Source organism: Eucalyptus grandis, chromosome 4 (genome assembly GCF_016545825.1).
Source record: "Eucalyptus grandis isolate ANBG69807.140 chromosome 4, ASM1654582v1, whole genome shotgun sequence".
Classification (NCBI taxonomy): Eukaryota; Viridiplantae; Streptophyta; class Magnoliopsida; order Myrtales; family Myrtaceae; genus Eucalyptus; species Eucalyptus grandis.
Window position 1 is genome coordinate 6,387,894 of NC_052615.1, and position 27,493 is coordinate 6,415,386.

The 27,493-nt window shown below is 39.9% G+C and overlaps 2 protein-coding genes across 2 annotated transcripts; one reads left to right on the forward strand and one right to left on the reverse strand.

Moving 5' to 3' along the window:
• Positions 1 to 13,453: 13,453 nt before the first annotated feature.
• On the forward strand, positions 13,454 to 16,557 carry LOC104440786 (calcyclin-binding protein). Its single transcript, XM_010053754.3, has 5 exons — positions 13,454 to 13,656; positions 14,780 to 14,920; positions 15,107 to 15,346; positions 15,437 to 15,496; positions 16,234 to 16,557. Exons 1-5 carry the CDS (start codon positions 13,546 to 13,548, stop codon positions 16,336 to 16,338), a joined length of 657 nt encoding a protein of 218 aa, XP_010052056.2. The 5' UTR covers positions 13,454 to 13,545; the 3' UTR covers positions 16,339 to 16,557.
• A 1,851-nt stretch (positions 16,558 to 18,408) lies between these two features.
• LOC104440787 (katanin p60 ATPase-containing subunit A-like 2) lies at positions 18,409 to 26,979 on the reverse strand. The gene is made up of 11 exons (XM_010053755.3): positions 26,782 to 26,979; positions 26,222 to 26,368; positions 26,085 to 26,140; positions 25,649 to 25,714; positions 25,426 to 25,533; positions 24,754 to 24,820; positions 22,799 to 22,883; positions 22,320 to 22,480; positions 21,181 to 21,282; positions 20,563 to 20,785; positions 18,409 to 18,872 (listed from the first exon to the last, which is right to left on the reverse strand). Exons 1-11 carry the CDS (start codon positions 26,818 to 26,820, stop codon positions 18,739 to 18,741), a joined length of 1,188 nt encoding a protein of 395 aa, XP_010052057.1. The 5' UTR covers positions 26,821 to 26,979; the 3' UTR covers positions 18,409 to 18,738.
• Positions 26,980 to 27,493: the final 514 nt, after the last annotated feature.

Here is a 27,493-nt window from a genome sequence, read left to right on the forward strand (position 1 = left end):
TTGAGTCATATCTTAAGTATTTGGGAATTGTTCACCAAACCTCCTATGTCGGCACCCCTCAATCAAATGTGGTAGCCAAACGAAAAAATTGTCACCTGCTTGAAGTGCTAAGAGCTCTGTCATTTCATGGTAACTTTCCCAAGACATAGTGTTCAAATGCGGGGCTCACTAGTTGTAACTTGATTAATCATCACCCCAATAAGATCTTACACTACAAGTCTCCCATGGAGGTGTTTATTGGGCAACCTATGAATATTTCACACTTTCAAATATTTGGAAGTGTTTGTTTAGGTCACTCTTTGGCGGAAAACTTGATTATCATGCTCGCAAATGTGTTTTTATTGGTCACTCCTCTATTGAGAAGGGGTATAGATGTTTCAATCCATCTACTAAGAAGGTTTCTATCTCCAGTGATGTTGTCTTGATGAGACTCAATTTTATTTTATTTTTAAGGAAGAATTACCTCCGGGGTAGAATAGTGGTATTGACTTAGACTATAATGGGTTCGATGTTGAAGTTGTTCCCTTAACGATTGTGACTGATCACATTAGTGATAATTTCAATGATCCTACTCTAACTCTAGAGCAAGTGAATGAAACTGTCGAGATAGAAGAGCCTACACCTGCTCCTTATTCGTAGGACCACTCAGATTTCACAGTCGACTACTAGACTTAATGACTTCACCACTTATCATTTTGCTTGATTTTCTATATAGGCTTATATTTGTTTCAATAAAAGTTTGCCTGCATTCCATGCTTTTTCGTCAGTTGTCGATACTAAGAAAAAAACTTACTATCTTTCTCAAAGCCAGAAGTTATCAAGTGTGTCAAGACATCATGAAAGAAGAGCTAGAAGCACTCAACAAAAATTTGCACTTCGGATATCGTTACCTTACTGAAGGAAAGCGTTATATTGGCTGCTTATGGATGTATGAACTTATACACAAGAATGATGGTTTCAATGAGTTTCACAAGGTAGACTTTTCGCCAAGGCCTACACTCAAATATATGGCGAAGTCTACTTAAAAACTTTTGCTCTCATCTCAAAAATGAACATAGTGAGAGTATTGATGTCCATAGCAGCAAATTACAATTGGCCACTCTTTCAAATGGATGTTAAAAGTGCGTTCTTATAAGGTGAACTGGAAAAAGTTTATATGAACATTGCTCTTGGAATCAACCCAAAGTGGTATGCAAGCTTAACAAAACCATCTATGATCTCAAACATTCATCACGTGCTTGGTATGGAAAATTAAATTCCAAGTGTGGATTTCAAGAAGTGTGAATTGGATTGCTCCTTATTTGTGAAAAGAAATGCCAAAGAAATGGTGGTTGTCCTTGTCTACATTGACAAAATAAATATTAATGACAATAATCTTCATGAAGTCAAGGCTCTCAAGCAGCACTTGAATATGAAGTTTGACGTCAAAGACTTGGGACACTTATGCTATTTTCTTGGGATGGAAGTGGCTTACTTTAGAAAAGGATTATTCATCTCTCAAAGGAAATATATTCTTGACTTGTTAAAAGGAGAAAATATTCAGTGGTTTCTAATCACCACGTCACTCGCCTACCTGGCGTGCGTGCTTCATTCAAATTGCGCCACATGCCCATGACGTGGAATTAAAAAATTTGAATCCTCGCGCGCCTTTCTCTCTCCTGCAGACTGAGTAAAGGACTGACACAAGTAACAATTAATGCGTTGCCTTCTCTCTCTCCTCTTTCTACAGATGAGGTCCTCCTTCACGACCTCTCTCTTCTGCAACAAAGGCCTCCACCTCCATCCTCTCTTCCTCTCCCTTCCTCCTTCTTCTTCGCCTTTCCGGCTTCGGCTCCAAAAACCACCAACCGGCCTCTCGAACTCTGCTTTGCCTTCTACACTTAGTTTGATCCCGATTTCTGATTCGGATACATCACCAAAGATTTCGAAGTGGAACTAGGCTGCAAAGAGGAGGTTGGATATTTCGGTAGTGGCGCCGCGTTTCGGAGATCCGGCGACGGCTGCGAGAGATATTGTGGCGGAGGAGCCTCTCTCTCTCTTGTTTTTTTCTTTGGCAGAGGAGAGAGAGGAGTATGGCATAGCCATTAGCCTTCAACTATGTTTCGGCGTATTACTTTCCTTGGCCGGACTAGCTGGTTTCTCTAGTTTTGGTGGAAGCTTATGTTTAGTGTGGCTCGGACTTGTCGTGCGTGCTCCTTCTTCTTCGCCTTTCCGCCTCCTCCTCGTCTTTTTGGCTCTGGCTCCAAAAACCACTGACCGGCCTCTCAAACTCCTTCGTCTTCTACTTAGTTCGATCCCGATTTCGGGCTCGGATACGTCGCCAACAATTTTGAAGCATGAACTAGGCTACAAGGAGGAGGTTGGATATTTTGGTATTGACACTAAGTATTGGGGTTCTAGCGACAGCCGCGACAAATATAGAGGCGGAGGGAGAGAGAGGAGTATGGACAACATATGCGGGCGTGAAGACATATGATGTGCTTAAATTTATTGTTTGTGTGCTTCATCATCCAGTGGGTCTGTATTGCAAATGGTGATGCAAAAAAGTTCTATCATTCGTTATGTTTTTCAGTTGGAGCCCTTCTTCTAATTTTTATATTTTTCTCGTTTTATATTTGCTTGTTCTTTTCTTAACGTGAGGATTATCCAGAAAAAAAATCTTCCTTGCTCAATGTTAAGAAGTATTTCTAAGCAGTATTGAATCACGAAGCTTGATTTTGGGACTTATACACAAAAATGCTGAAAAGAATTTGGAATTCGCTTTCACTTAGTCATAAAGAGCGGTGGTGATACTGCTGCAACAAGAGCCACAAATGTGATGCTTAAAGGGGATGATTAGTAGTTCAAGTTAATACTTTGGCCTTCCACAAAGCTATTCCAGATTAAAATTTCACCAATGATACATGATTAAAAAGAACAATGGAGTCATAACATTTTAAAAATCAAAAGTTACAGATTAGGCTCATCAACATTAGAGGTGATGTTGGGGGCATTGTCAAAAAAAGGAAGAGCGCATATTTAAGGAATGCGTCATTGGAGATACGACAAATATTTTTCTTGAGAATATGAGCTAAATTTGTGGGCACGTGATTTCCTCTTGTCAAGGATTTGGCCATATAAATACCGTCAACACAGGGAAACATATAGCGACGAATCTTCTTCAAATGATCAAAGCGTACATGAAAAGAATTCAGTATTAGATGTGCCAAAAGCAAACTAACAAGGCACCCATTTACTCAACCAAGGAAAAGAGAAGAATTCTTTCCAACTTTTGAAAGACAATCTTAGCAATTAAGCACAACATTCCAAATAATAAAGAGGGGATATGGCCAATATTCGATGTTCACTTTGCCCAGCCTTTTCCACCATTAGGCCTTGACGGTCACTGCTTCGTGCCGCCACGACATCACCGCTCCTCCCAACCAAGCCAAGTCCGCTTCATTCCATTCGATGTCATCGATGCGGCCACCATTGCAGCGACAAGTCCACCAAAACTAGAGAAACCAGCCAGTCCGGCCAAGGAAAGTAATACGCCGGAACATAGTTGAAGGCTAATGGCTCTGCCATACTCCTCTCTCTCCTCTGCCGAAGAAAAAAACAAGAGAGAGAGAGAGAGAGGCTCCTCCGCCACAATCTCTCGCAGCCGTCGCCGGAACTCCAAAACTCGATGCCACTACCGAAATATCCAACCTCCTCCTTGCAGCATAGTTCCACTTAAAAATCTTTGGCGACGAATCCGAGTCGGAAATCAAGATCGAACAAAGTGTAGAAGACGAAGGATAGTTCGAGAGGCCAGTTGGTGGTTTTTGGAGCCGAAGCCGAAAAGGCGAAGAAGAAGGAGGAAGGGAGAGGAAGAGAGGATGGAGGTGGAGGCCTTTGTTGCAGAAGAGAGAGGTCGTGAAGGAGGACCTCATCTATAGAAAGAGGAGAGAGAGAAGGCAATGCATTAATTGTTACTTCTGTCAGTCCTTTGCTCAGTCTGCAGGAGAGAGAAAGGCGTGCGAGGATTCAAATTTTTTAATTCCACGTCATGGGCACATGGCGCAATTTGAATGGAGCACGCATGCCAGGTAGGCAAGTGACGTGGTGGTTAGAAACCACTGAATATTTTCTCTGTTAAAAGAGACTAGGAAACGTAAAGTTGCTCCTGCACAGTCTCCCATGAATTATAACGGTAACTTGTTGACAAAGTCACCCTATTACTCAATAGTGATTGTTTTTGAAGGTTAGTTGGATGGCTGATCTACTTAATCACTGTTGGCCATATATTACTTACGTCATTAGTTTGTAAGCCCATTCGTGCATACTCCTACTGAAGGACATATGATGCTTGTAAATCACATATTTTGGTACCTAAAGTCTACTCTAGGGTGGGATATTTCAATGAAGAAACATGATCATATTGGTATTGTAGGATACACTGATGCGGGTTGATTGGAAGCCCTATAGACAAAAAAATCAACTACAGGCTCTTGCACGTTTGTAGAGGGCAACTTAGTCACTTGGAAAAGTGAAAAACAAACTGTTGTGGCAAGGTCCGGTGAAGAGGCCGAATGCGGAACCATGGCCTCCGCTACAAGTGAAATGGTTTAGCTTTGATTGCTTGTGCAAGAATTGGAGTTTGAGACCCTAAGTCTTTTATGAAGTCATTTTGTGATAATCAAGCTACAGTCCATATTACTTCAAATACAGTTTTCCATGAATGGACAAAAATATAGAAGTCAATTGTCACTTTGTTAATTTTCATTTCACAAAAAATCCTTCATGATTATCATATAAAAAAAAACACTGTTAAAGATCCCAAGTTGGTACCCTATAATACATTTATCCCAAATTAATTTCATTTCACAATAAATCCAAAACTGGTAAATCTACACTCCATTAGCACTCAATTCAATATCCTAATAAAATGCATTCGTGTCAACACGTGAATTTTCCACATTGGATCTATCATTGTTAATGTTATATATATCATCTACCACATGTGTCGACACATAGGCTTTTTAACACGATTGGACAGAATATTGACGGATTGTTGATTTAAATCAAATGAAAATTAGTTTGGGATGAATGTAATCTAAGCATACGAATATGATATTTTTAATGATATAAACCCTATTTTTTAATTTTTTTTAATGAGGTTCACACATATGGAACATGAAAAGCACTATAAGTACTCAAGTGAAAAGTAAGTTAACGATTTTATTATTTATTTGAGAAAATTAAAACACAACTTCTACACAGTATACTGTGTCCTTTCTTTAGAAGCCTGGAAATATTGGATGCGGACATGGAAAGAAAAGGGGTGGGAAAAAGCCAATTCCTTTTTTGGGAGGACTAGAAAAAAAAAGGGATATTTTGGGTAAGAAATAAAATCAACAAAGCCCACCAAAAACCATCGCCTCCACAATTAGAAAGAATCTTGTTGTTTTGGAGAATAAATTTTGCATTTTCCAAATTGCCCTAGCCCCTAAAATCCTTTTTCACCCATGTGGCTGCATTATAATTTGTTTTGCTTTGGACAAGAATTTCCCTACAAATGCTATCTTTCTTTTCAAATTCCCTCTATTTCCAAACAAAGTAAATTTTAAGGTGTGTTTGTTTTACTATGAGAGCTTTCAGTGAATTAGTATTCTGGACCTTTATGCATTTGATTTGATGAAAATGGATTTGTCAACGACACAACATGTACAACTAAAGAAGTTATCTAAGACACTCAGGCTAGCAATTGTATTCCACCTAGCCCAAAGCCCAATCCAACCTCAACGAAAAAGCGAGGTGTTAGGAAATAGTAATTCATTTCCTTCTCCTGTCCTTATGTTTTTTGGTGTTTGGAACATTAGGGGTCTCAATGACTCTTAAATAGGCATAAATTAGAAATTTTGTTAGAGCCAATCACCTTAGTTGTGTTGGCATTTTGGAGACTAAGATCCCCCCTTCTCAGTTCCATTCGGTCTCGGATGCTCTTCTTCCTAGTTGGACTTGGTGTACAAATCTTACCCACTCTCCTAGGGCAGAATATGAGTGGGCTAGAACCCTTTGACTATTTCTTTTGTGATGTCTAAGTTCTCTACACAGGCTGTTCATGGCCGCCTGGAATGCCTTCACAATGGTATTGCATTCAACCTTACAGTGGTTTGTGCTGAACACTCATTTGTTTTGAGATGGTCTTTATGGGTAGATCTTATCTCGTCAAGCCTTCACTACTCGAATAATCCTTGTATTGTTGCGGGCAATTTTAACACTATCTAGTTTTCTTCAGATGAGATGGGAGGTTCCAACTCTTGGATTTCAGCTTTTGATGATTTTGGTGACTGTCTTATCCGAGCTGGTTTGGATGACCTCAAGTACATTGGCCACAGGTTCACTTGGTCCACCTCCTTGGGGATCAACCGTAAATAGAGGAAAATTGATAGGGTATTGCTGAACTCGTGCTGGAATTCTGCTTTCTCCTTTTCTTAAACGGCTTTTTCGGCCCTTAGAGTCTCGGATCACTCACCAATGGTTGTTAGGATATTGCCCCCCCTTAACACCCATAAACCCTTTTATTTTTTTAATTTCTAGATTACCCATCCAACTTTCTTTGATCGAGTGTCTCAGGTATGGGAGTCTCCTTTTTCTGGCACGCCAATGTACGTCCTTTGTTGCAAGCTCAGGCTCCTTAAAAGTAGACTCAAACAGCTTAACAAAGAGTCGTTCTCGGATCTATCCTCTAGGACAGTTGAAGCAAGGCGAGTGCTTTTAGATGCCCAAGATGCCATCCAGCGAGATCCCTTCAATCAGCGGCTGGCTGACGAGGAAAGGGAATGCCTTCGTGTCTTCTTTGACCTTCGTCTCCAAGAAGAATCTTTCTTTAGACAAAAATCTGGGGTGCGGTGGCTAAAAGAAGGTGATCTAAATACCAAGTTTTTCCACCATTCTGTCAATAGAGGTCATCTTCTAACAAAAATATTTCGTTCTCTAATGGTGATCTCATTACGAATCCTTCAAGTGAGCAGGTTATTTGTCTCACACTTTCGGAATCTTTTGGCGGCCTCCCCCTCCCCCCTCCATTGTGCCTTATGTTAAGGAGATTCATTCGGTCTTAGATAGCACTCTTGATGTTGACCAGATGCAGCTTCTTTCTCACCCTATTTCAATCGAGATACTTTGTTTTCTCTAGCGGTGGGTAAAGCACCAAGCCCCGATGGTTTCAATGTGGATTTCTTCAAGCGGTCCTGGGGGATTGTAGGTCCTTCGCTGATTTTAGCGGTTAGGATTTCTTTGTTTCTTGAAAGCTACTATGAAAGATCAATGCCACCATTCTTGCCTTGGTCCCTAAAATCCCCAATGCCTCATCTGTTAATGACTTTCGGCCTATAACGTGCTGCAACACAATATATAAGTGCATTACAAGAATATTGGCCAACAGGTTAGCTGCGGTGCCACCCTCTATTATCAGTATGCCTCAGAATGCTTTTGTCAAGGGTAGGCGCATTAGTGATGACATTTTATTAGCCCAGGAGTTGTTTTGTGATTTTCATCATGAACCTTACCGGGCAAAATGCATCATTAAGGTCGACTTTTGCAAAGCATATGATTCGGTGGACTGGAACTTCATTGGAAATACCTTGCAAGCCTTTCGTTTCCCCTCGGACATGGTCAGCCGTATTATGGAGTGCATTCGATCTCCCAAGTTTTCTATCTCCTTAAACAGTGAATTGCATGGCTTTTTTCCTAGTGGGCAAGGGATTCGGCAAGGGGACCCTATGTCTCCCTACATCTTCACGCTTGTTATGGAAGTCTTCACCGGGATTCTAAATACCCAGACTAGGAGGCCGGATTTTAACTTCTTTTGGAGATGCAAGCCCTCTAGGCTCTCTCACCTCTTCTTTGCAGACAATGTTCTCCTCTTTTCAAAGGCAAACTTGGCTTCTATTCAACTTTTTAAGGAGGGGATTCACTTATTCTCCAGTTGGACTGGCCTTGCACCAAACTTAAACAAAAGTGAAATTTTCTTATCGGGTGGCCCCTCTTCGTTGCGAGACACTATGGTGGGCACTTTGGGTTTTTAGCTGGGCTCCTTGCCATTTAGGTACCTCGGTGTGCCTATCATCTCCACCAGGTTAGGTAAGGTGGACTGCATCTCCCTGGTAAATTCTATCACAACTAGAGTACAATCCTGGACCAATCGCTTTCTCTCCTTAGCAGGGCATTTGTAGCTTATCAAGCCAGTACTTCATTCCATTCAGGTTTACTGGGCAAGTGTCTTTATCCTACTCTCCTCGGTTCTCAATTGGATAAAGCAGATATTTCGACAATTCCTTTTGAAAGGGCCGAATTTGGGTGCATGGGGGCTAAGGTTGCTTGGGGTGAAGTTTGCTTGCCTAAAAACGAAGGTGGCCTAGGGATTCATTCTCTTCGTGAGAGCAACAAGGCTACCATGCTCAAACAAATATGGCTCATCTTCATTGATAAAGAGTTATTATGGTGCAAATGGATACATTCCACATTCTTAAAGCGGAAGAACTTATGGATTGTCCCTCATCCTAAGTTTTGTTCCTGGGCTTGGAAATAATTGTTTGATCTTCTAGGTCTTATCCAGCAGCAGTTTCTATGGCGCATTGGTAATGGACTTTCAGTCTCGTTCTGGTTTGATCCTTAGCACCCACACGGCCCACTTAACAACTTTTTCTCCAACTAGGAAATCTTCTGTTCCAGAATCCCTCAGCTAGCTTCGGTTATTGTTGGCCTTTCCTCATTGGCCACTCCCTCCCACCTTTCCACCTCACTTGCGAACTGGGGTGACCCTCTCCCGATCCTTAATCTTGATGATGACCGCTTTTTATGGCTTGGTCATTCTTCGGGAGTGTTCTCTGCTGCCTCTGCATGGAGTTTATTCTGGCCTAGAGGACAAGTAGTCCCCTAGTCCTCTTTCATTTGGAATACCTCGTTGCCACCTCGGTATCAATCTCACTTGTGGCTAATTACCCAAAATCGACTGCCAACCCAGGTACTCTTGCTTGCTTATAAGAGAATCTCGCATGCATTATTTTTTGGGTGTCCAAAAACCGGTACCTTTGCACTTTACTGGGCAGCTAAGTGAAACCTCGCTTGGTGGAATAGGTCTTGGGTTGAGAACTTAGATTGGGCTACAAAGCACTTAAACGATGGAACTTTTCACCAATCTCTGGCTCACTTTGCTTTTGGCGCCTTATGCTATCTCATTTGGAAGGAGAGGAACAACATCCTTTTCCGTAATTAAAATTTTTTCCTCCCGGCTTTAAAGTTGCACCTCCATAAAGCCGTTCTAGACAAGGCTCTAACCTTCAAACAAGTTTTGGACACTCCTAGAAACAGAAGACTCCAACAGAGCTGGGGAATCCATCCATCTATTTTTGATTAATCCTATATACCTCTTTCGAGATGGTGTTTATGGCGTCTCCTTCAGCGGATACTACAAGCCGGGTCACAATTTCTTCAAGCGCGGTAGGAGGTTATCCCAACCCTCCTTTTCCTCGAAGGTTCTCTTTGTTGGTGCGGTTAGGGATACTTCGATGAAGGAGCTGCTTCCGGTTCATCAGAGGCACTGTTGGGGCGAGTTCCGGCTATCTTGCTCCTTCAAAGTTGCTGTCGTGTGACCCTCAAATGTGGTGTTGTCATCCCCCTAGTTTGTTTTTAGTCTGTGACTTGTTTGTTGTGTGAGCTGCCACTGTTTTGGTGGTTGCTTGCCTCTCCCCTCTTCTATTGTTGGCCAATGTTTTTGGCTCTCTCTTTTCTGCTGTTTGGCTACTTTGTTTCTGTTCTTTTGCTGTTTGTTGTTTCTCGCTCTCGACACCCTTCCACTCGTCTTGACTTGTTCTGTCATCATGAGTGTAATTTTTTTGGTGCCAAGAACCCTTGCTATACAAATGTATAGCTTCTTGGTTTAAAAGTCAATATATCTCTTACCCTTTACCAAAAAAACAAACATGTACAACTAAAGAAAACACTCGCACTTAAATTAGGAAAATAAATTCTCGATTCAAAATAAAAGAAAATTACTTTCCCATGCATATTTTAATACCATTGGATGGCACTAGAACCCCACCTTTATCCAAATATAGAAGACATTATCTCTACTTTAAGGTATGTAATATGACAAAGACTACTCTGGAGCTCTTGATGGTAGTTATGTTTATGCATTGGTTCCTCCATAAATTCAAGAAAAATTTCGTGATCAAAAAGAGAAAACAACACGTCTTGTGACTATTACTTTGGATTCAAAATTGGTTTAGGTTGAGAAGGCACGGCACGTGATTCTTGTATTCTTATAGATGAACTTTCAATGCCTCAAGGAATAAAAATTACTAAATAGTCTAAGGCTATTTCATACTTAATATAGATTTTTTACTCTACTTTTCTAAAACATGCTCACACTTTACATAAAATTGGAAAATAAATACTATCTTGTTGATGCTCGTAGATGACATACAACCGAGAATCATTTCTTCATATTGTTGAGTTCGATACCACGGGAAGGAGTTTAGTAACCACTTATTTTGGAATGATAACAGGTTGTTCAATCATTGCAATTATCTTTAGGGTCTATGGTGTAAAGGACATTCGATGTTCTAAAAAGGCATTTCAGTGAATTCGATGCCGAGCCTTTTTGGGTCTTTTGATGCTCAAGTTAACGAGGTCTTAGGATGTTGTATTCCGTATGACTTCCTCATGGGAATCGACCCTAATGATCCTTTTGAGCGATAAGTAATACCAAGGTCGAAGCTCAAAGTCAAGAATGAAGCCGTCAACAATCACAAAAAGAGGAGAGGAAGGAAAACGGACAGTGGGAAATAAAACAAGATGGAACTCCACTTATGATGTGGGATGACCGAATAATAAGAGATGTTCTTGCATTGACTTTTATAGTTTTCAAGAAATAGAGATTTTATCTTGTGGAAAAATAATATCAAAAGTGTCATTACCGCTCACTTTAATATAAAAAAATTTCGAACAATCACTGGAGTATTACTTTAATAAAAAATAAAAAACTATTTTAGCGATATCGGTGATTTATGTTGTCGAAAAGTTCAACATAATAATAATTCAATATAAATCAATGACCTGCCAACAAAATAAATTCAGCATGATCGAACCTAAACGACATCATTTACCACATTGTTTGCCCCAAATTAACAGATTGCGGCAAAATTAATTATGTTCTTCAAATCCAAACCCAAACCTCAAGATCGAGGAGTTGAGGCAAAATGCTTGCTGGTACCCAGATTCTTTTGATAAAATTCAGTCTGGTCAGCAACCTTTCTTTGTTTGACGTCAAGAATTGAGGCAAAATGCTTGCTTGTATCCCCTCATATGCCGCAAATTCAAATGCGTTTGAGCTTTAGAAGAATCACTTCTTCTAATGTCCGACACTCTCCGATCCACCGCGACACCCCCAGAGTCATCACCACTTCATCTCCATCCCCAGACCCCACATCGGCACATAGCCCTTGACTCACCCCGTCAACTCAAAACCCCCGTTCTTAGCCGGTACTCAACGAACGGCAAGTTCTCCTCGTCATGAAAGCAAAAGTTTGGGGGAGAGAGAGAGAGAGAGAGGCGCGTGTTGCTTATTCCTTTCTTCGTCCCAATGTCTCTAGTAAAGAAGATGACAAAGACAGACGAAGAAGATGAAGCACTCAAGGTGCCGGACCCCCGTTCTTAGCTGGTACTCAACGAACGGCAAGTTCTCCTCGTCATGAAAGCAAAAGTTTGGGGGAAAGAGAGAGAGAGAGAGAGAGAGAGGCGCGTGTTGCTTATTCCTTTCTTCGTCCCAATGTCTCTAGTAAAGAAGATGACAAAGACAAAGACGAAGAAGATGAAGCACTCAAGGTGCCGGATTTGTGGTACGGTCCTATGCGTGTTGTTCCTTTCTCGGAATGTAGCTTGTCCTTCGTCCACGTTTGATTTCAATTTAACATTTTTAAGAAAACCACGGAGGCATTAAAATTTTCTTTAAAAGGTTGGTAAGATGAATTTGTCTTCGAAAGGACTTAAATGATCATTTTTCACAGGAAAATTGTCTTAAAATTCTTAAATCTATTACGTTATTGCCAATTGAATTCTAACTTGTTTACTTTTTTGCTATTGGAGTTTATTCGACTAATTTTAATTTTAAAAAAATCCCTAATATAGATGCCAGAGTTGCCACATAAGATAACCGGTGCTAACATTGACAATTTCTAATGATATTTTAATATTTTTTTTTTTTTTTTCTTTTTTTTTTTTCATTAGCCAAGCAAAGGCTCACCCTCGCCCAAGTCACATCTGGCAAGGCCAACTCTCACCGGGCCTTTCCTGAGCAAGGGCTTCCCTCACCCAACTGGGCCTCGCCTGTGGCAGTCAAGGCCAAACCACCCGACAATGGCCATTTACTGGCAAAAGGAAGAAAATAGGCTACAAAAAAAAAAATCGAAAAAATTCAAAATTAAAAAAATAAAAATATTAAAGTATAATTAAAAATTTTGAGTCGGATGGATTGGCAAAATGTTAAAAAAAAAAATAACTAAGTTGACATAATTGAAGATGGACTTTTGCTTAAGAGAAGGTAATAATGATTAGCTAACTTGAGCCTAAAGGAAAGAAACTCCCACAAAATTGTCTTTCTTACTCGCCTCAAGCCCTATGGGCTTTGCTTTGTAATGACGCCTCTCTTAGGGGCTCTTTTGGTTTTGAGTTGTAAGTGAATACAAAATTTTTACAACCAAAAAAAAAAAAAAAAAATTGATAAAATTAAAAATTTCATAACTAAATTTATAAAAATATAATATATTTAAGACTTTTTGAATAATTTCTTATTCCTTCATCCATCAAAGTGACACTCAAGTGATTATTCGAAAAGTTCTAATATTTAAATAAGCGCCGTATGGAAGTTATAATCGTTCTAACGTCATTTTCTTTTTTTTAAATTACATACAATTTTTTTTCTTTTTCTTTTTCAATTTTTTTTATATTTGTAATTGCCTCTACATAGTATAAAAAAAAAAAAAAAAAAGAAGTTTATATACTTCTATGCGTTATCAGTTCATTGCATGAGGAATTTATTTTTCATTACATTGAGGAGAAAGTGTTTCCATAAATGTGATTCAATACCCCCAGAAACACGATTCATCATATCTTTTGGCATGGATCCTATCAAAATGAAAGAAAATTAATTATTTTTATTAAAAATGAGGGAAAGCATCCTTCTTTTCTTCTTCACCTATGCTTTCCACCCTTCCAAACAAACGAGGGGGAAATTCATTTCTCCACCTCCTATCTTTGCTCCCAAAATGGTTAATGAATCGTCAAGAATATCCCTGAGGCTTCCTAAAAACCTTATCAAATGTAATAAAATACGAAAAATAAAAAAAAAAAATCGAAAGCCCTACGCAAGGATTCTGGAACCATCTGAATTTTAAAATCCCCGCAGCGTCCCACGTTCGCTTGGTCGGTTCTAGCATCTTCCTCGGACAGAAATATCACCTCCCTTCCCCCTTCTCTCTCTCTCTCTCTCTCTCTCTCTGTGCGCGAAGAAGAACGGAAATGGCGGACGAGTACGCCCTCGACTTGGAGGAGCTGCGGCAGCTCCAGGGCATTGCCAAGCGTCCTCGCGTCGTGTCTCTCATCTCCTCGGAGATTCGCAACTTGGAAAAGGTCGCCCCCTTTCTTCTTCCTTCTTCCTTCTTCCATTTCGCTTGCGTCGGCGTTTCGCTTTGTCCGCGCGTTTCTCCTTTTTTTTCCCTTGCGATTGCCTTGTGGGTTCTCCCCCTTTGCGGATTCGACGTAGTGGGTAGAAGGAAAAATGAGATTTTGGGGATCGATGGTCCGTGTGTTTCGCCATGTGTTTTCTTGGCCGCCCGTCTTTCCGCCGTGCTCGGCTGTTCGCGGTGTGGATTTGAAGAGTGCTGTCCATTGCCGATGATCGTAATGTTTCGCGAAGGGTACTGGGCTTCGGAACTGTGCATCGATGTGAGGTTGCGGGGGTCGTGGTTAATCCTCTGACTAAGCTGTTGATATTGGGAGTGTTTGGGAGCGTCTGAACTGTATTCTCATTGAGAAACATTTTTAGTAGAGCTAAGCTCTGATGGGAATTGTGGAGTCTCTCTGCAAGTCTCTGAGACTTCATAATTTTTTAGGTGACCCAGGTGGTAAATTATCTTTGATAGTCAATATGCGAGGGTAATTGCTGTTCCTTTTTTAATTTCTTGAGAGCCTTAGTTTATTTTCTGTAGCCTTCTCAATTTTACACAAATTTCATGAGGATAGCATAATGAGTAGAATCTTCCTTATGTGAACCACTTATTGCTACCTGTGATTGCAGTGAGTCTTGATATGATGTTGCAATATCCTTTTGGCTATCTGACTGGTCCATGACGTACATTTGTTCTTGAGTATATTGTCAAAATAGGAAGCTCAGCACCAGCTATTCGTATCAATTGGGCTGTGAAACTTGATGCTATTGCTATGAATTGTCGCTGGCACTCACAATTTGGCTTATGTTGAGATATATGTGAGATGAAACCCATATTTCCGTGGCATTTACTTGAAATACAGTCCTGCATTTTGATCTTTTTGCTAAGTTTCTATCTATGGCCCACAGGACCACAACCTTTAGGTCAAAGAGGAGTTCCTTATGTTCCAAATGATACTATTCAAATTTTGTTTTTGTATTTGTGTTGGTAGACAGTTACGAGCATGTGAAAAACCATTTAGCCCATTTAAGCTCTTTTCAAATTAGATTAGAGGATTTTTATCTCATGGTCCTTTTCCTCTACAGTTGTCAAAAGATGCTGTTATCGCACATGCCTCACAGACTCCTGTGCCAATATCAACTCAAGCAAGGGATCCTTCTAACCCAGCTTTGAATTATGTCACGCTTGCATCTTTCAGCTATGATCAGGATAGTGACAAAGTCAAGGTAATAATAATCTGTCTCACTGTCAAGTTCATCTAGTGGAGACTATCTTTTCCAATTTGGCATTCTGGAAGCTGAGATAGTGGAGAATTAAAAAAAAAAAAAAAAAAATAGCTGCTGAATCCAATGTGCTTGGACTGATACATTGGTCATTTGATGTGGCTGTGATTTTTTCTCCTTGCGATGCAGATTTATCTTTCTCTGGAGGGAGCTGATCAGGAAAAGATTGAAAGTGAGTTTAAGGCAATGTCATTTGACTTGAAGATCCATGATGTTCAAGGGAAGAACTATCGCTTTACCATACCCAAACTGAATAGCAAGATTGTGCCAGAGAAATCTAAGGTTATGGTCAAACCGACAAGAATAATTGTGACATTGTTTAAGGCCTCAAAGGGGAACTGGTTAGATTTGCAGTTCAAGGAGGACAAGGTAAGTGATCTGTTGTTAAGGTCAGTGGCGTAGTTTTCCTTGTATAATGCAACTCCTCACGGTGCTTTCTGTCCTCCCAATTTTTTGTAGCTAAAGCCTAGTATTGACAAAGAGAAAGATCCCATGGCTGGAATTATGGATTTGATGAAGGTATATTATTTTCTTTCCTTTTGCTTAGTTGTTCTGTTTGTTGGGTCATTGCCAATCTTAAGATCATTTTGTTTGTAAAGCATTCTATGGGGCTGATCCTGGTATAAACAGGATGCTGCCAGAGTGAGTTAGCCTTAATTAGAAATCCATTAGCTATTCTACTTACATCTTTGCTTTCCTGGAAATTATTTGATTGCTGAAGAATCCTTGATATCCAAGATTTCGATTGAGATAGGACTTAGGTCTGTACTTCAATATCAAATGTGGAATCTGTCACTCTTAAACATCTTGCATTAGCTCCAGAGGTCTCCTTCATGGACATATAAATTAGTGGTCGGGCCTGGTTCTTACCCTTGGTAGAAGAGTAAGAGATATGATTGACTAGTAACTAGTCTCTAAAAGAAGGGCAATGCATTTTTTCTCTTGCGGGATGTCCTTGTTTGGGTCAACTTGTCATCATGCGCTGAGAATTGTAAGTACTGAAACCAAGTTGCCTGAGATGCATTAAAGGGATGTTTATGAATTCAGACAAGTTACTTATTTCTGTTGCTTTTCTCAGAACACATTTTTTTTGTTGGCCAGAAAAAGAAAGGCATGATAGGGCATGTCTCTGCCTTCTTCTGTGAAATGAAATATGAATTATCCTTTCGGAAACACTGTCAGCAATATATTTTTTGTTTGCATTTATATTTGCTGATGAACACTCATGATTTAACCCAATAATATGGTGATTGCAGAACATGTACGAGGAAGGAGATGATGAAATGAAGAAGACAATTGCAAAAGCATGGACGGATGCCCGATCTGGCAAAACAGCCGATCCTCTGAAGGGATATCGTTGAAATTAAACATGCCATTGTTGGGCTGAGATCAGGTTTCTGTCGAATTTTGCTTAGTTTTGTGACAGTTTGCTGAGGCCTCAGAGCACTTTTGCAAGAGTCCTCATGAACTTTTGGTCTTCTATGTTATTGTGCATCTTCTGCCATCATCATGTATATCTTCCCTTTAGATGGATGGTGATCAGAGCCATCCTCATGATAGAGTGATTTATTTTCGTAACATCAGCTCAGTGCAGATTAAGAGTAACTACCGTGAAGGCAGTTCCAGCACCACCAATGCTAGATTAGGGATTCTACTTTCTCGGGTTTAGATTGCATAGTCATCAAGCTCCCAGTCCAAAAATTATGGTTCTTTCCATGTTGTCAAGTTAGATCATCACCCTGCCAATATTTTTACTGAGTGAACCTCAGCCAGTGTAAAGTAGGAATAAAAGTAGATTTAACAAAAAAAAAAAAAAAAACCTCAGCCAAGCTACTCATTAGTAGTTTAGACTCAGCTTAATGATACTCAAGTTCGATGCCACCTTTTTGGTCGAGCTCAAGCTCTGTGAGTATCTCTGTCCAGTCGAGTTCGAGCTCGAGCTCATGGATACTCATTGCAAGCCTAATCGATTTTCTTATCTTGTTCTAAAATGTTTAGGGCTTGTTTATGACAAAATTTGTATTCTACAAAAGTTTTGGGTACCACAGATCAAGAGGTCGGGATGCGCTCATTGCAAGATTTGGAATGAGCTGAAAGAGAAAAGTAGGAATTTATTCGGGAATGATCTATTTTCTTAATAAAATAGATATAAGGAACCTAAAAATACTTACATGAATATATGGATGTGGCGACTGAAGTTTTACGTCTCGCTTCTTTTCGAGAGAGAATATTCGAATTTATTACACTTTTATGAGCTTGAGCTCATTTAAAACTTAACGTTGATTTTCCATTTGAGTCAAGCTTGAGCAAGGCATTTCATGCTCTGTTGAGATCAACTCGAGTTTTAAAATAAGTCATAGTCAGACTTGAAGTCGGTACTGTATTGGCTCGACTTGGATCGGATTCACTTATGGCCCTGGTCTTCTCGATCGAAAACTCCTTGGTATAGAAAAGTGTCTCCATCATCATCAATCCCAACGCGTTATCTGTTATCACATCTACAACCTAAGACATTTAGGATTCTTGGAGCAGTGCACCCAACAAATACATGTCTACCACCCAAACGTCAAATCAAGGTGTGCATGCAAGAGGAAGCATGCAACAATAATCACCAGGGATAATCAATGGAAGTGCCTGGCGACTGCCGCTCAACCGTTTGATAATATTCTAGTGGGAGGAAAGAGCGATGCAGGGGATGATGGAGCATTGGTAAGAGATGCCAGAGCCACATGCTTAGACAACAGTCAAATTGGTGAGAGATGATCCTAGAGCCATATGCGCTTACACAACATTCAAAATGGACACTCTCTTGGATAAGTAGATCAACCAACAAAACAGCACATGGTTTAAGCCGTAGCACCTGAGAGTTGAAGCCGCATGAACCCACAAATACAAGTGAGCGTCCTCTTAATTCTCAACAGGAAGCCAGATGACACAATACTTGTATAGCTCAACCCACTTTATTTAAGCAGCCACAGTGCAGTCTCCTAAACTGAAATCTCCATTTAAGTCGTTTTAAGGAATTGCAAAGGTGAATTGCTAGAAGGACGATCGAGGCACGGATGAGATGAGTCTCTTCAGTTGTTGATAGCAGAGATGAGAGCACCCCTACGGGCATTATGATTGGCAACAGACGTGGGACTACCTGAAAGTGATCTGGTTCCATGGGAGACTAAAATAGAGATGAATTTGCAAATCAGCAATCTCACAATCTAGTGCTTAGCTGCCTCTCGAATTTTCCTAGGGGATGTCTTTCCTTCAATGAATTACCCACCTGTATTCCAGAAGCTGTGAGAAAATAATGTACTGCTTGCACGTGATCAACACGCTCTTGTTTTCCAGGTGAAAAAACAAAAGAAAGCCCCCAAGTCCCATATGAAGTAGAAGAGAGACCGCAAGGGGTCATCACAAATCCCAAGGACAAGACTCGAGAACTCAGAAAGCTTGTCTCCCTTATGAAATTGGGCTAGAGACACTCACAATGTTGTCATGTTGTCAATGTCAATGATTCATCAGCTACACAATTGTCGCACGGGTTTAGAAATGTTGTACAAATAGTTTCGCGACCATCTATAAGAACGTGCTCAATAGAGATACTATTCCTACAAATAACACAGAAATTACAAAACCATAGTACGAGTCTTTCGCAGCAAAAGAAATCATAAATTTTCAGCTGGAAAGAAGAATCAAATCAACTGAAGCTGCAAATCCACTGGATTAATAACTTATAAATGTTGAAATCAGGAAGATTCTTGGTGCCTTCATTGGAGTATTTGACTACCATAATCATCATTGAACTTATCGTAGAGATGGGCATGGAGATGAGCCGATGGCCTCGTGTTCTTCAAAGCCACCTCAACATCTTCAGGTCTAATTGGTCCCACATTCGGTAGCTCTATAATGTAAAGACACAGATTAACATAATGAAATTCTCAATTTTTCTCCTTTGAAAAGAATTCAAACACTTTAAAAGAAGTATAAAGAGAAACTTCTGCGTGTCCTATTTGAGCAGGCGTAAATAAAGAGGTGTACTTATGAGTAATCAACTAATTATGCATTTAAATTGCAAAACATGAGGAACTAAAGATGCATATAGCTTTCAACACTTGAACTTTGAAGTTGAACAAAATAAAGGAAACAATGTTCCCCTCAATTTATGAGTAATCAACTAATTATGCATTTAAATTGCAAACCATGAGGAACTAAAGATGCATGTAGCTTTCAACACTTGAACTTTGAAGTTGAACAAAATAAAGGAAACAATTTTCCCCTCAATTTATGAATTACTTCTGTCTTATCATTTGCATTTATCCAGAGAGGAAGGAGGAGGGAGTTGGGGGTGGGGGGAGACCACTGAAGCCTCAACTAGTCCCATGTGACATATATGGAGAGGAGGGTTTGAGAGACCTATTTGTTCACCAAATTTAAAAGTCAGCCAAAATGGAAAAATGCTCACAAAAAAGGGAACCTTCAACATTTGAGTGCCTGTTTCATTCAGATATCTTTCTCAACTTTCCTTTGGAAAAAGATATATTAATTTTCATTTTCCTATCATCTCACAGATCTGGGCATAACAGTGAGAATTCTCAACTGAAAATTCTAAAAACATTTTGGTATGATTTTACAGTGTCTGTTTCATCAAAATTAACTGTATCAAAATTTATTTATTAGCTGACCAAATATTTGACACTTAATAGGTTAGCAATTCTCGTAAAATAATAATATTGAAGAGCCCCTTAAACTAAAAAAAAGTGTTAACAATTAAAGATTAAGCATTCATCAACTTTCATAGGGATCATAGTCTATATGCCATAAAATGTGACACAATTTAGTTTTCCATTTCTTTTTCTTGTTTTACTCAAGCCTTTAAGTTGCTTTGGTAGTTTTATGTAAGCTACACAATAGTTTCTTCAAACTTATAGTGAAGAAAATACAGGAAAACGAGAATGCTTTCAAGTACTCTTCATGCTCTTTCCATCTCCAAGTTTTTATTGAATTGGTTTAAAAGCTTTGCAGAAGCTTCGACAAAAGAGAGGTGAGATTTGCTGCTAAATGCAAGTAGAAATAGTGACAGCGGAAACAGTGAAGAGAACAAAACATCATTTTCTGTTGAGTCTTGGAAAACTTCAGATACCAAACATGTCCCAAGGTTTTCAGTTTAGGAGCTGGAACACAGGTCATTGAGTAAAAGCTAACATGACTAGTTCTTTGTTCTGCTGTTCAAATTCTGATCAGAGAAGAAGTTCACCGAGTAGTCGAAACTAACGGTCGTCCAGTTTCCATGCAATGTCTTCTTGAAACAAATTGTTTTGCATGTGTCATGACTTTCATGACAATTATCTTATGACAGCAACAAGTAATCTAGAAGCCAGGTTGATAAATCATCTTCCGGAAATGTCAAGTAGCATGCCAATCTAATTCGATTAATGGCTTACATCCCCTCATAAAAAGTATCACTATTTTGCGAAGGCACCTATCCACCTCAATGGATATGCACGTCTAAAACTATTATGATGTCGCGCAATAATATGTCATAAAATTTTAACTCAGAGGAATTATCTTTCTGTAGTCAATAAAATGTGTACCTTCCTCCGGCACCACTTCCCGTCGGTCCTCAAGAAGTGCCATTAACCTTCTTAGAGGTTGCATAGCAGCCTCCTTGGATACTAATCTAATGTCTGAACCAGAATATCCTCCACTTCTTTCAACCAATAAATCATATGGAAGTGCATCTTCACCAGGCACTTGGGGTAGTAACTCCTCAAACATGGCTCTTCTTGCTTCAGGTTCTGGAAGTGGTACGAGGATCTATAGTGGTCAAAGGAGAACAAATGGCTGTATGGATCTCCATATAATCTTTCAAGATGTTGTTATTAGACAGAAGGCAGCTATCAGGCTGAATGCACAAAAAATGCATCATTGAGGATTCTTAACCATTCTAATAAACTAAATCTAGTTTAACATACATCCATCAGGCACGTTGACTATTTTTCATGTAACCAAAAGCATTTGATCAGGATGACAACCTGTTCCTTACATGAATCTTGCACAAGACAGATGTTTATAAATGTGAGCATGAGTCATGCAGAGTTTCTGCTCTTTTTCTTTTAACTATGTTTATGATGGAAATCAAATCATTTCTCTCCCTTCGACTTTAGCATATAAACTAAAAGATGTAAGTTACGGGCACATAATAAGGATACTCGCTTTTCAAGACGACGGAGCATGGCTGCATCCAACTCCCAGGGGAGGTTAGTTGCCGCCAATACGAACACAAGTTCATTTGTCTGTGTCAAACCATCCATCTGCAGTACATTAAGCACACATTATTTTCAGGTGGAACATTGCAATCACATAGAGAAAATTAGAGAGAACTTTCATGTCAGGGGTTCAGAAATAATTGGAGGAAGTTTGGGGGACACCAAGGGCCCCCTCTACTGAAAAGTAAAACAGTTAATATCTTGCATTCAATATCTTCAGGAAACTGCTAAATATAATTGTACTTTCAGAAAACTTTTACCATTAAGAAAAATGTCAAAATGCCCTGACCGGTTAAATACCTCATTAATCCCATCAACAAAATAAGAGACAGGCCAAACCAAGAGTAGGCGTCCCAAATGTGGGGTCGTTTGCATTCTATGGAGTGGAGAACACAACCCTCGTCGTACACATGGGTTTGTATTCACACATACATGTTCACTCCTTAACCACTAAGCCAACCACTTGGGTTTATAAGGGTTTGGTTTTAGCCCAATAAACTAAATCACATACTTACTGCCTCTCACTCCCTCCTATATGGAGTATAATGATGTCTTCATTACACTATCTAGGTTTCACCATACTTCAAGAAATCTGAAAGCAGACCAATATCACTATTGAATTAACGTAGCACTAATCATTCCGAAAAAGCAGTAGAACTGTGGAAAAAGGATTCTAGAAGATGTCCAACAAATAGTTAAATTAAAACTGGGAAATCTCCCTAAAAAATAAGTACTTTAAGAAAGTAAGTTTGACATTGATGCCCAATTGATAGAAAATGATACCATTCTTTTTTTTTTGGGGGGTTGGGGGGATGGTCAGAAGACAATGATACCATCAAATAAAAGAAAAGTCAATTTTATGCAGAGCATATATACCGCTAGTAATAAATAAATCATCTTCCAAAATCCTTGAGACAAACTTGCAAACAAGCCACTTTTGATGTGGAACTTGCAGGGAAACAGGTCAACCAAAAATAGTTAAGGATATTGCTATGTAACATACAATGGGCATGGAGAGACATGTCAATCCATCTACATCATTGCAGAAAGAGGACTATAGAACAGTACAGAATGAACATCACCTGAATAAGTAGCTCAGTCTTCAAACGCCTACTAGCTTCATGCTCACTACGTGCCTCACCACGGTGACTAATGATAGCATCAATTTCATCAAGAAATATTGTTGAAGGTGCGTGGTGCCTAGCAAGGTCAAATAGGACTCTCACCAACTTCTCCGAATCGCCTGCCATATAACAAAGAAAAAGGATATCAACTTTATTTGTATGCAATTCGCATTACCAGATCATGCATGGATTCCACAGAAAGTTGCACTATAAAACAAATCTTCATTTCACCAAAAATTGTGCTTCAGAGCAGCAAGTCAAGGAAGTGGACTGTGTTATCTAAAGTAGAGGGAAAAAAAATGCCCAAGAGAGGAGCTCATCGTCCTTCACAAACTGACATGGCGAGCCTTCTTCAAAATGCCTCATCCATAATAATGGACCCAACAAGAAACATGAATTAAGAGAAGTGTGACCTGTTAATCCTAATTAACTCTTACCGCGCCATTTGCTGACAATTGATGATGCAGATATGTTAAAAAAGGTAGTATTGCATTCAGTGGCAATAGCCTTTGCAAGCATAGTCTGCAACAGAGGAAAGTTAATTCATCAATCAGATCAAAAAGTAAACAAACAACAGAAGAACCACGCCATTATTTAGAGATTAATCAGCAGGCCTTTTTAAACCAGGCCCAAGAAAGAATGGCCTTTAGAAGGCGAAAAAAGTATGATACTGAAAATCAAGCATCAATTCACTAAATCCAGGTGAACAACAGTCATATGATGGCCCCGTCATTTAACCTATCAATAGTAGATGCCCTCTTAAAGAACACATGGATCTCACAGGAGAAACAATCTCAGAAACTAGCAGAATTGTTCTAAAGGAAGCAAAATAGAAGACCCATCTCTTAAAGATCCAAAAGACTATATTACAGATCTCAACATGTCATTATTCAGCAATTTGTCTGAATGATATTTTGCAGATACGGTGGTTTAGCAAATTTCAGCTAACTGGAGATGAGTCAGAAAGTTCATTTAAGTCATTGTGGTGGATAACAATAACTATGACCCTGACAACAACAATTATGACAACAATCAAACTGTTACCAGCCTTAGATACTGCATCTTCCCACTAAGCCATCTAAAAATTGAAAGGATTTGGCAAGAGTTCCATAATTTTCTTCAACTGTTCAGAACTTGTTATCAGGAGATAACACGTATTTTTCTACAAATGTTTAGATCTGCAACATGTGTTTGACTATAATTTTGTCTTGACCGGCAAGTTTAACTGAATATGTGTGCCTAGAGTAGCAGGAGAAGTAGCATTTCTTTCTCTCCGTCAACCATTTCCCATGACTGTTAGGTGCTACATGTTCAGCATACGGTAATAGTGTTGTTGTACAGCATTGCACTGACATCCATAGCTGCACAATGATTGGGTATGAATTCATCTAGGAGATTTAGTAGTCCAAATGGTTATGCCAAAAAGCATAGTTCATCAATAAAATCATAACTTCCACAATTTCAAGGATGGTATAGCCTTGGTCCAAGTTGAATGGTCGGCTAATCTTACCCAGCATGCATGCGCATGTCTTATCCAGGAGACGAGCAAACTTTTATCTATAAATATATCAGACCGTACATAGCTTTCTGATTGTCCTTAACGTTTTGACAGCATTTTTGAGAAAGCATTGTGAAATTAATACACTCATTAGAAAAATAATTGCTTTTCCATGAAAGAAATTTGTAGTTCTGACATTTCAAACAAATAAAGAGAAGCTCAAAGTAAAGTATGAATACCTGGTACTAAATCTACACTGTCATCAAGGTGCCAAAGATGTCTTAAAGGGCAAAACATAAAATTGGCAAAACAAATGCAAAGCACAGTGTCCATGCTGAGACTCCAATTAAACTTTTAATCATTTGAGACAATATGAAACACATAGAAGTCTTTATCTACATCTTTCATGGAAATTTTAACTATGAGCTCCCACAAAATAGCTTCACCAATGCGATAACTACCAGAAAACAGCCTGATGTTTCCAGAGGAACTTTAATAAAGCCCATATGGGTTTTCCCCAAATCAAATACTACAATTATAGAACAAATGTAAAAAGTAGCAGAATACCCAAGCCTTATCTCACTAAGTAGCTCCACTATTCAATTTTCCTCGATTCTGATGAAATCAATCATGCAGATAGTAAATTGGACGTTTTCCACCTATTTAACATTGAATGACTGACAGACTATTATATTATCTCTCCCTTCACTGCACATCAGAATTTTCTAAAATTTTTGGTAAAGAGTCATGAACATGCTCCACCAAACTCCCAGCAAACCTCTTATAAATCAAATTTTAGATTTCATACATTAAAAACCAAACCATAAGCAGCTCAACATGCGTCAATGTATGCAAATAAAAGAAGCACAAAGTTCATGTGTTAAAAAATCAGACCTTCCCCGTCCCCGGAGGACCAAACAGGAGAATGCCCTTCCATGGTGATAGAAGACCAGTGAAGTACCTAGAGTCAAAGGGGAAAACATGCATCAATGATTAGATATTAAGATCAAGACAATGAATTATAATACAGAAAAATTATTTGAATCTTAAATTTCAAGAACATCCCAATTCCTGTGGTTCCCCATAAAAATAAATTGAGCTCGAAAATTTTGAAAAACTCGATGCATTTTCAGTGCAGCTTGAAATAAGTACCTCTTTTAAGTTTCCCCAAGTAAAACATGATATTAATTCTTCCAAAACTATGAAGAAACTCTCAATGATTCCTAAGGTCAATGTTTATATATCTTTCAGATATTTGACTCACTCAATATCAAATAAGACTTCCAAACACTGATAGCAAAGAGCTAAAAGCAGAAGTCAGCCCAAGCAGTACACTCTGTTATACTCAAGAAGGAAAATCAGTTCCGTCAGAACTACAGGAAACCAAAACTAAATCTCATCCAAGCAAAATGACCAACATATTTGCTAACAAAATTATTATTCTATCCACATTCTTTCCAAGGTTCAAACAGGTGTAAATAAACAATATTGGAAAGCAAAAACCATAAGAACGTAGATAACCAATACAAAGGATGAGATGATTGAAAAGGAATTGCAGAAGATCACTTGGGATATTTGATTGGCATGACAACTGCTTCTTTAAGTAAGCGTTTTGCATTTTCTAGGCCTTTGATGCTCTCCCATGTAACATCTGGGTTCCCACGAATGATATCCCTGGTATAATATGGAAATGAACCAAGCACTTGGTATCATGATAAGATAATTACAGTGATATGGGTATTGGAAGTCATTATCAGGTGAAGTGCCAATCCAGTGTTCTGCACATTACCTGCTCAAACTCTCAGCTAAAGTGAGCATTTCAGGCGATTCAAAGGGAGGAAATAGAGGCTTTTGCCTGAAAATGAGAAGGAAAAAAAAAATAACCAAAATGATCGAAGTGTGAGAAATCGATCCAGTTGCACGGTCCCAATAACCAATTTAGTGGTCATGAGACAGACATTGTAAGCACATCATTGCTCTTATCAGCAAATGTACAGTTAAATATCCCGGTTCGAGTCAAACTGACACTAGTGAACCCCAGAGAGTTCAAATGTCTTATTCTAACACACCCGTCGCATAATTAAAGATCATGATAAACATGTTGGCTCAGTGATCATAAGATGGTCTGAAGGCAGACAGAACCTCAACACAGGCATTTCGTTCAAAACTTACAGCAACACACTACTAATCAAGAAGACGGTAAATAATCAACCAAGAAATCATACGGCCTCTCGGGTATCCTGCTCCCGGGGGCCCCGTTCGAGTGCCCAGAGTTTCCACCCTGCACGTCACGTGGAACCGCTCAATGATTCCGAAAAGCAGAGACATCGCAATTCAGCAGGTGGAGCTGAGAACACCTCACCTGGTTTTGGTACTGCTCGTAAATCGCCAAATCGGACGCTCTCTTGACATATCCATTCCCATTCGACGCGCCGTTGGGATGATTCCCGTCGGACGCGGCCTTCTTGTCGTCGGTTTGACCGTCGTGCGACTCCTTCTTCTTCGCAAACTTCGCATCAAAAAAAAAAAAAAAAAAAAAGACATCGTAAGATTCACCAACGCCGCCTCAACAGAAAACACAAAGTCCACTCTATAACCACAAGCGTCCGGAGCCAGTCCAAAGCCGGCGGTCCGACGGACGGCGATTCCACACCGGACCGACGTTTAAATCTCCTCCGGCGCTCGAACGACGTCTTCAGTACTGATCGGGCCAGCAAGAATCCGACGCCGATCGAAGCCATAACGCTCTTCGAAACAGACCTTCCGACATAGCCGGAGCCTCCGGCCGGCGCAATGCCGCCCCCGCCGCTCTCCGCGCCGAGCGCCGAGCGGCGAGCGGAAAAGCGAGTCCGAATCGGGAGGCGGCGAGGCTCGGGAGGCTCGGAAAGTCTGCACCTAGAGAGAGAGAGAGAGAGAGAGTACCAGGAAGGACCAGGGGCCGCGGGAGGCTTCCTCCGCCATGGCCGACGGTTGCGCGAGCGGAGAAGAGAGGAGGAGGAAGGAAGGAGAGAATCTGGAAGCGACGATGCTCTCTCTCTCTCTCTCTATATCTGCGAGAAGCTGGGGGAGATGGCTGCTGGCACACTCCACAGGCGCTGCGTGCTATATTATTATTTTAGCCGGGGAGGGGAGGGGAGGGGAGGGGAGGTGGAAGGAGGGGGACGGGGAGGGGAAAGAGCTCGCCGCATGTGCGCGTTTAAATATTTTTTATTTCTTTTTGGCCGACAAATAATAATCAAAAAAATAAAATAGAAAAAAATAGCGAATTTAGCTGTCGCCAGAAAGGGGGTGAGCAGCTAGTCAGGCCGACTCTGATCGATTTGACCGCCCAACCCCGCCGGGCCCCGGGGTCCGGCCTCCCAAGAGGACCGGCCTGGTCCTCGGCCCTGAATTCCAGGACCAACACTACGCGGGTTGGCCCCTCTGGCCCCAAGTTTTGGGTCTGGTCAACCCCTGACCAACCCTATATATTATATTATATTATTTATAATTCTTTTATATATTTAAGTAAAAGTAAAATGTATGTTATATTATATTATATTAAGATGTTCTATCAATAGAACTAATAATAATTTCAATTTAAAACTTTTGTTGAGTATTAATTATGTGTCGTTTGTTTTGTTTTCAGGTATTT

Bases quoted from the DNA above. Each gene is read 5' to 3' on its own strand.
- LOC104440786 (XM_010053754.3), top strand. From the start codon at position 13,546: ATGGCGGACGAGTACGCCCTCGACTTGGAGGAGCTGCGGCAGCTCCAG. The intron at 13,657-14,779 runs GTCGCCCCCTTT...TTTCCTCTACAG, and splicing joins AGATTCGCAACTTGGAAAAG to TTGTCAAAAGATGCTGTTAT. The intron at 14,921-15,106 runs GTAATAATAATC...CTTGCGATGCAG, and splicing joins AGGATAGTGACAAAGTCAAG to ATTTATCTTTCTCTGGAGGG.
- LOC104440787 (XM_010053755.3), bottom strand. From the start codon at position 26,820: ATGGCGGAGGAAGCCTCCCGCGGCCCCTGGTCCTTCCTG. The intron at 25,534-25,648 runs GTAATGTGCAGA...ATATTATACCAG, and splicing joins TTAGCTGAGAGTTTGAGCAG to GGATATCATTCGTGGGAACC. The intron at 22,481-22,798 runs GTAAGAGTTAAT...GTTATATGGCAG, and splicing joins AATTGTCAGCAAATGGCGCG to GCGATTCGGAGAAGTTGGTG.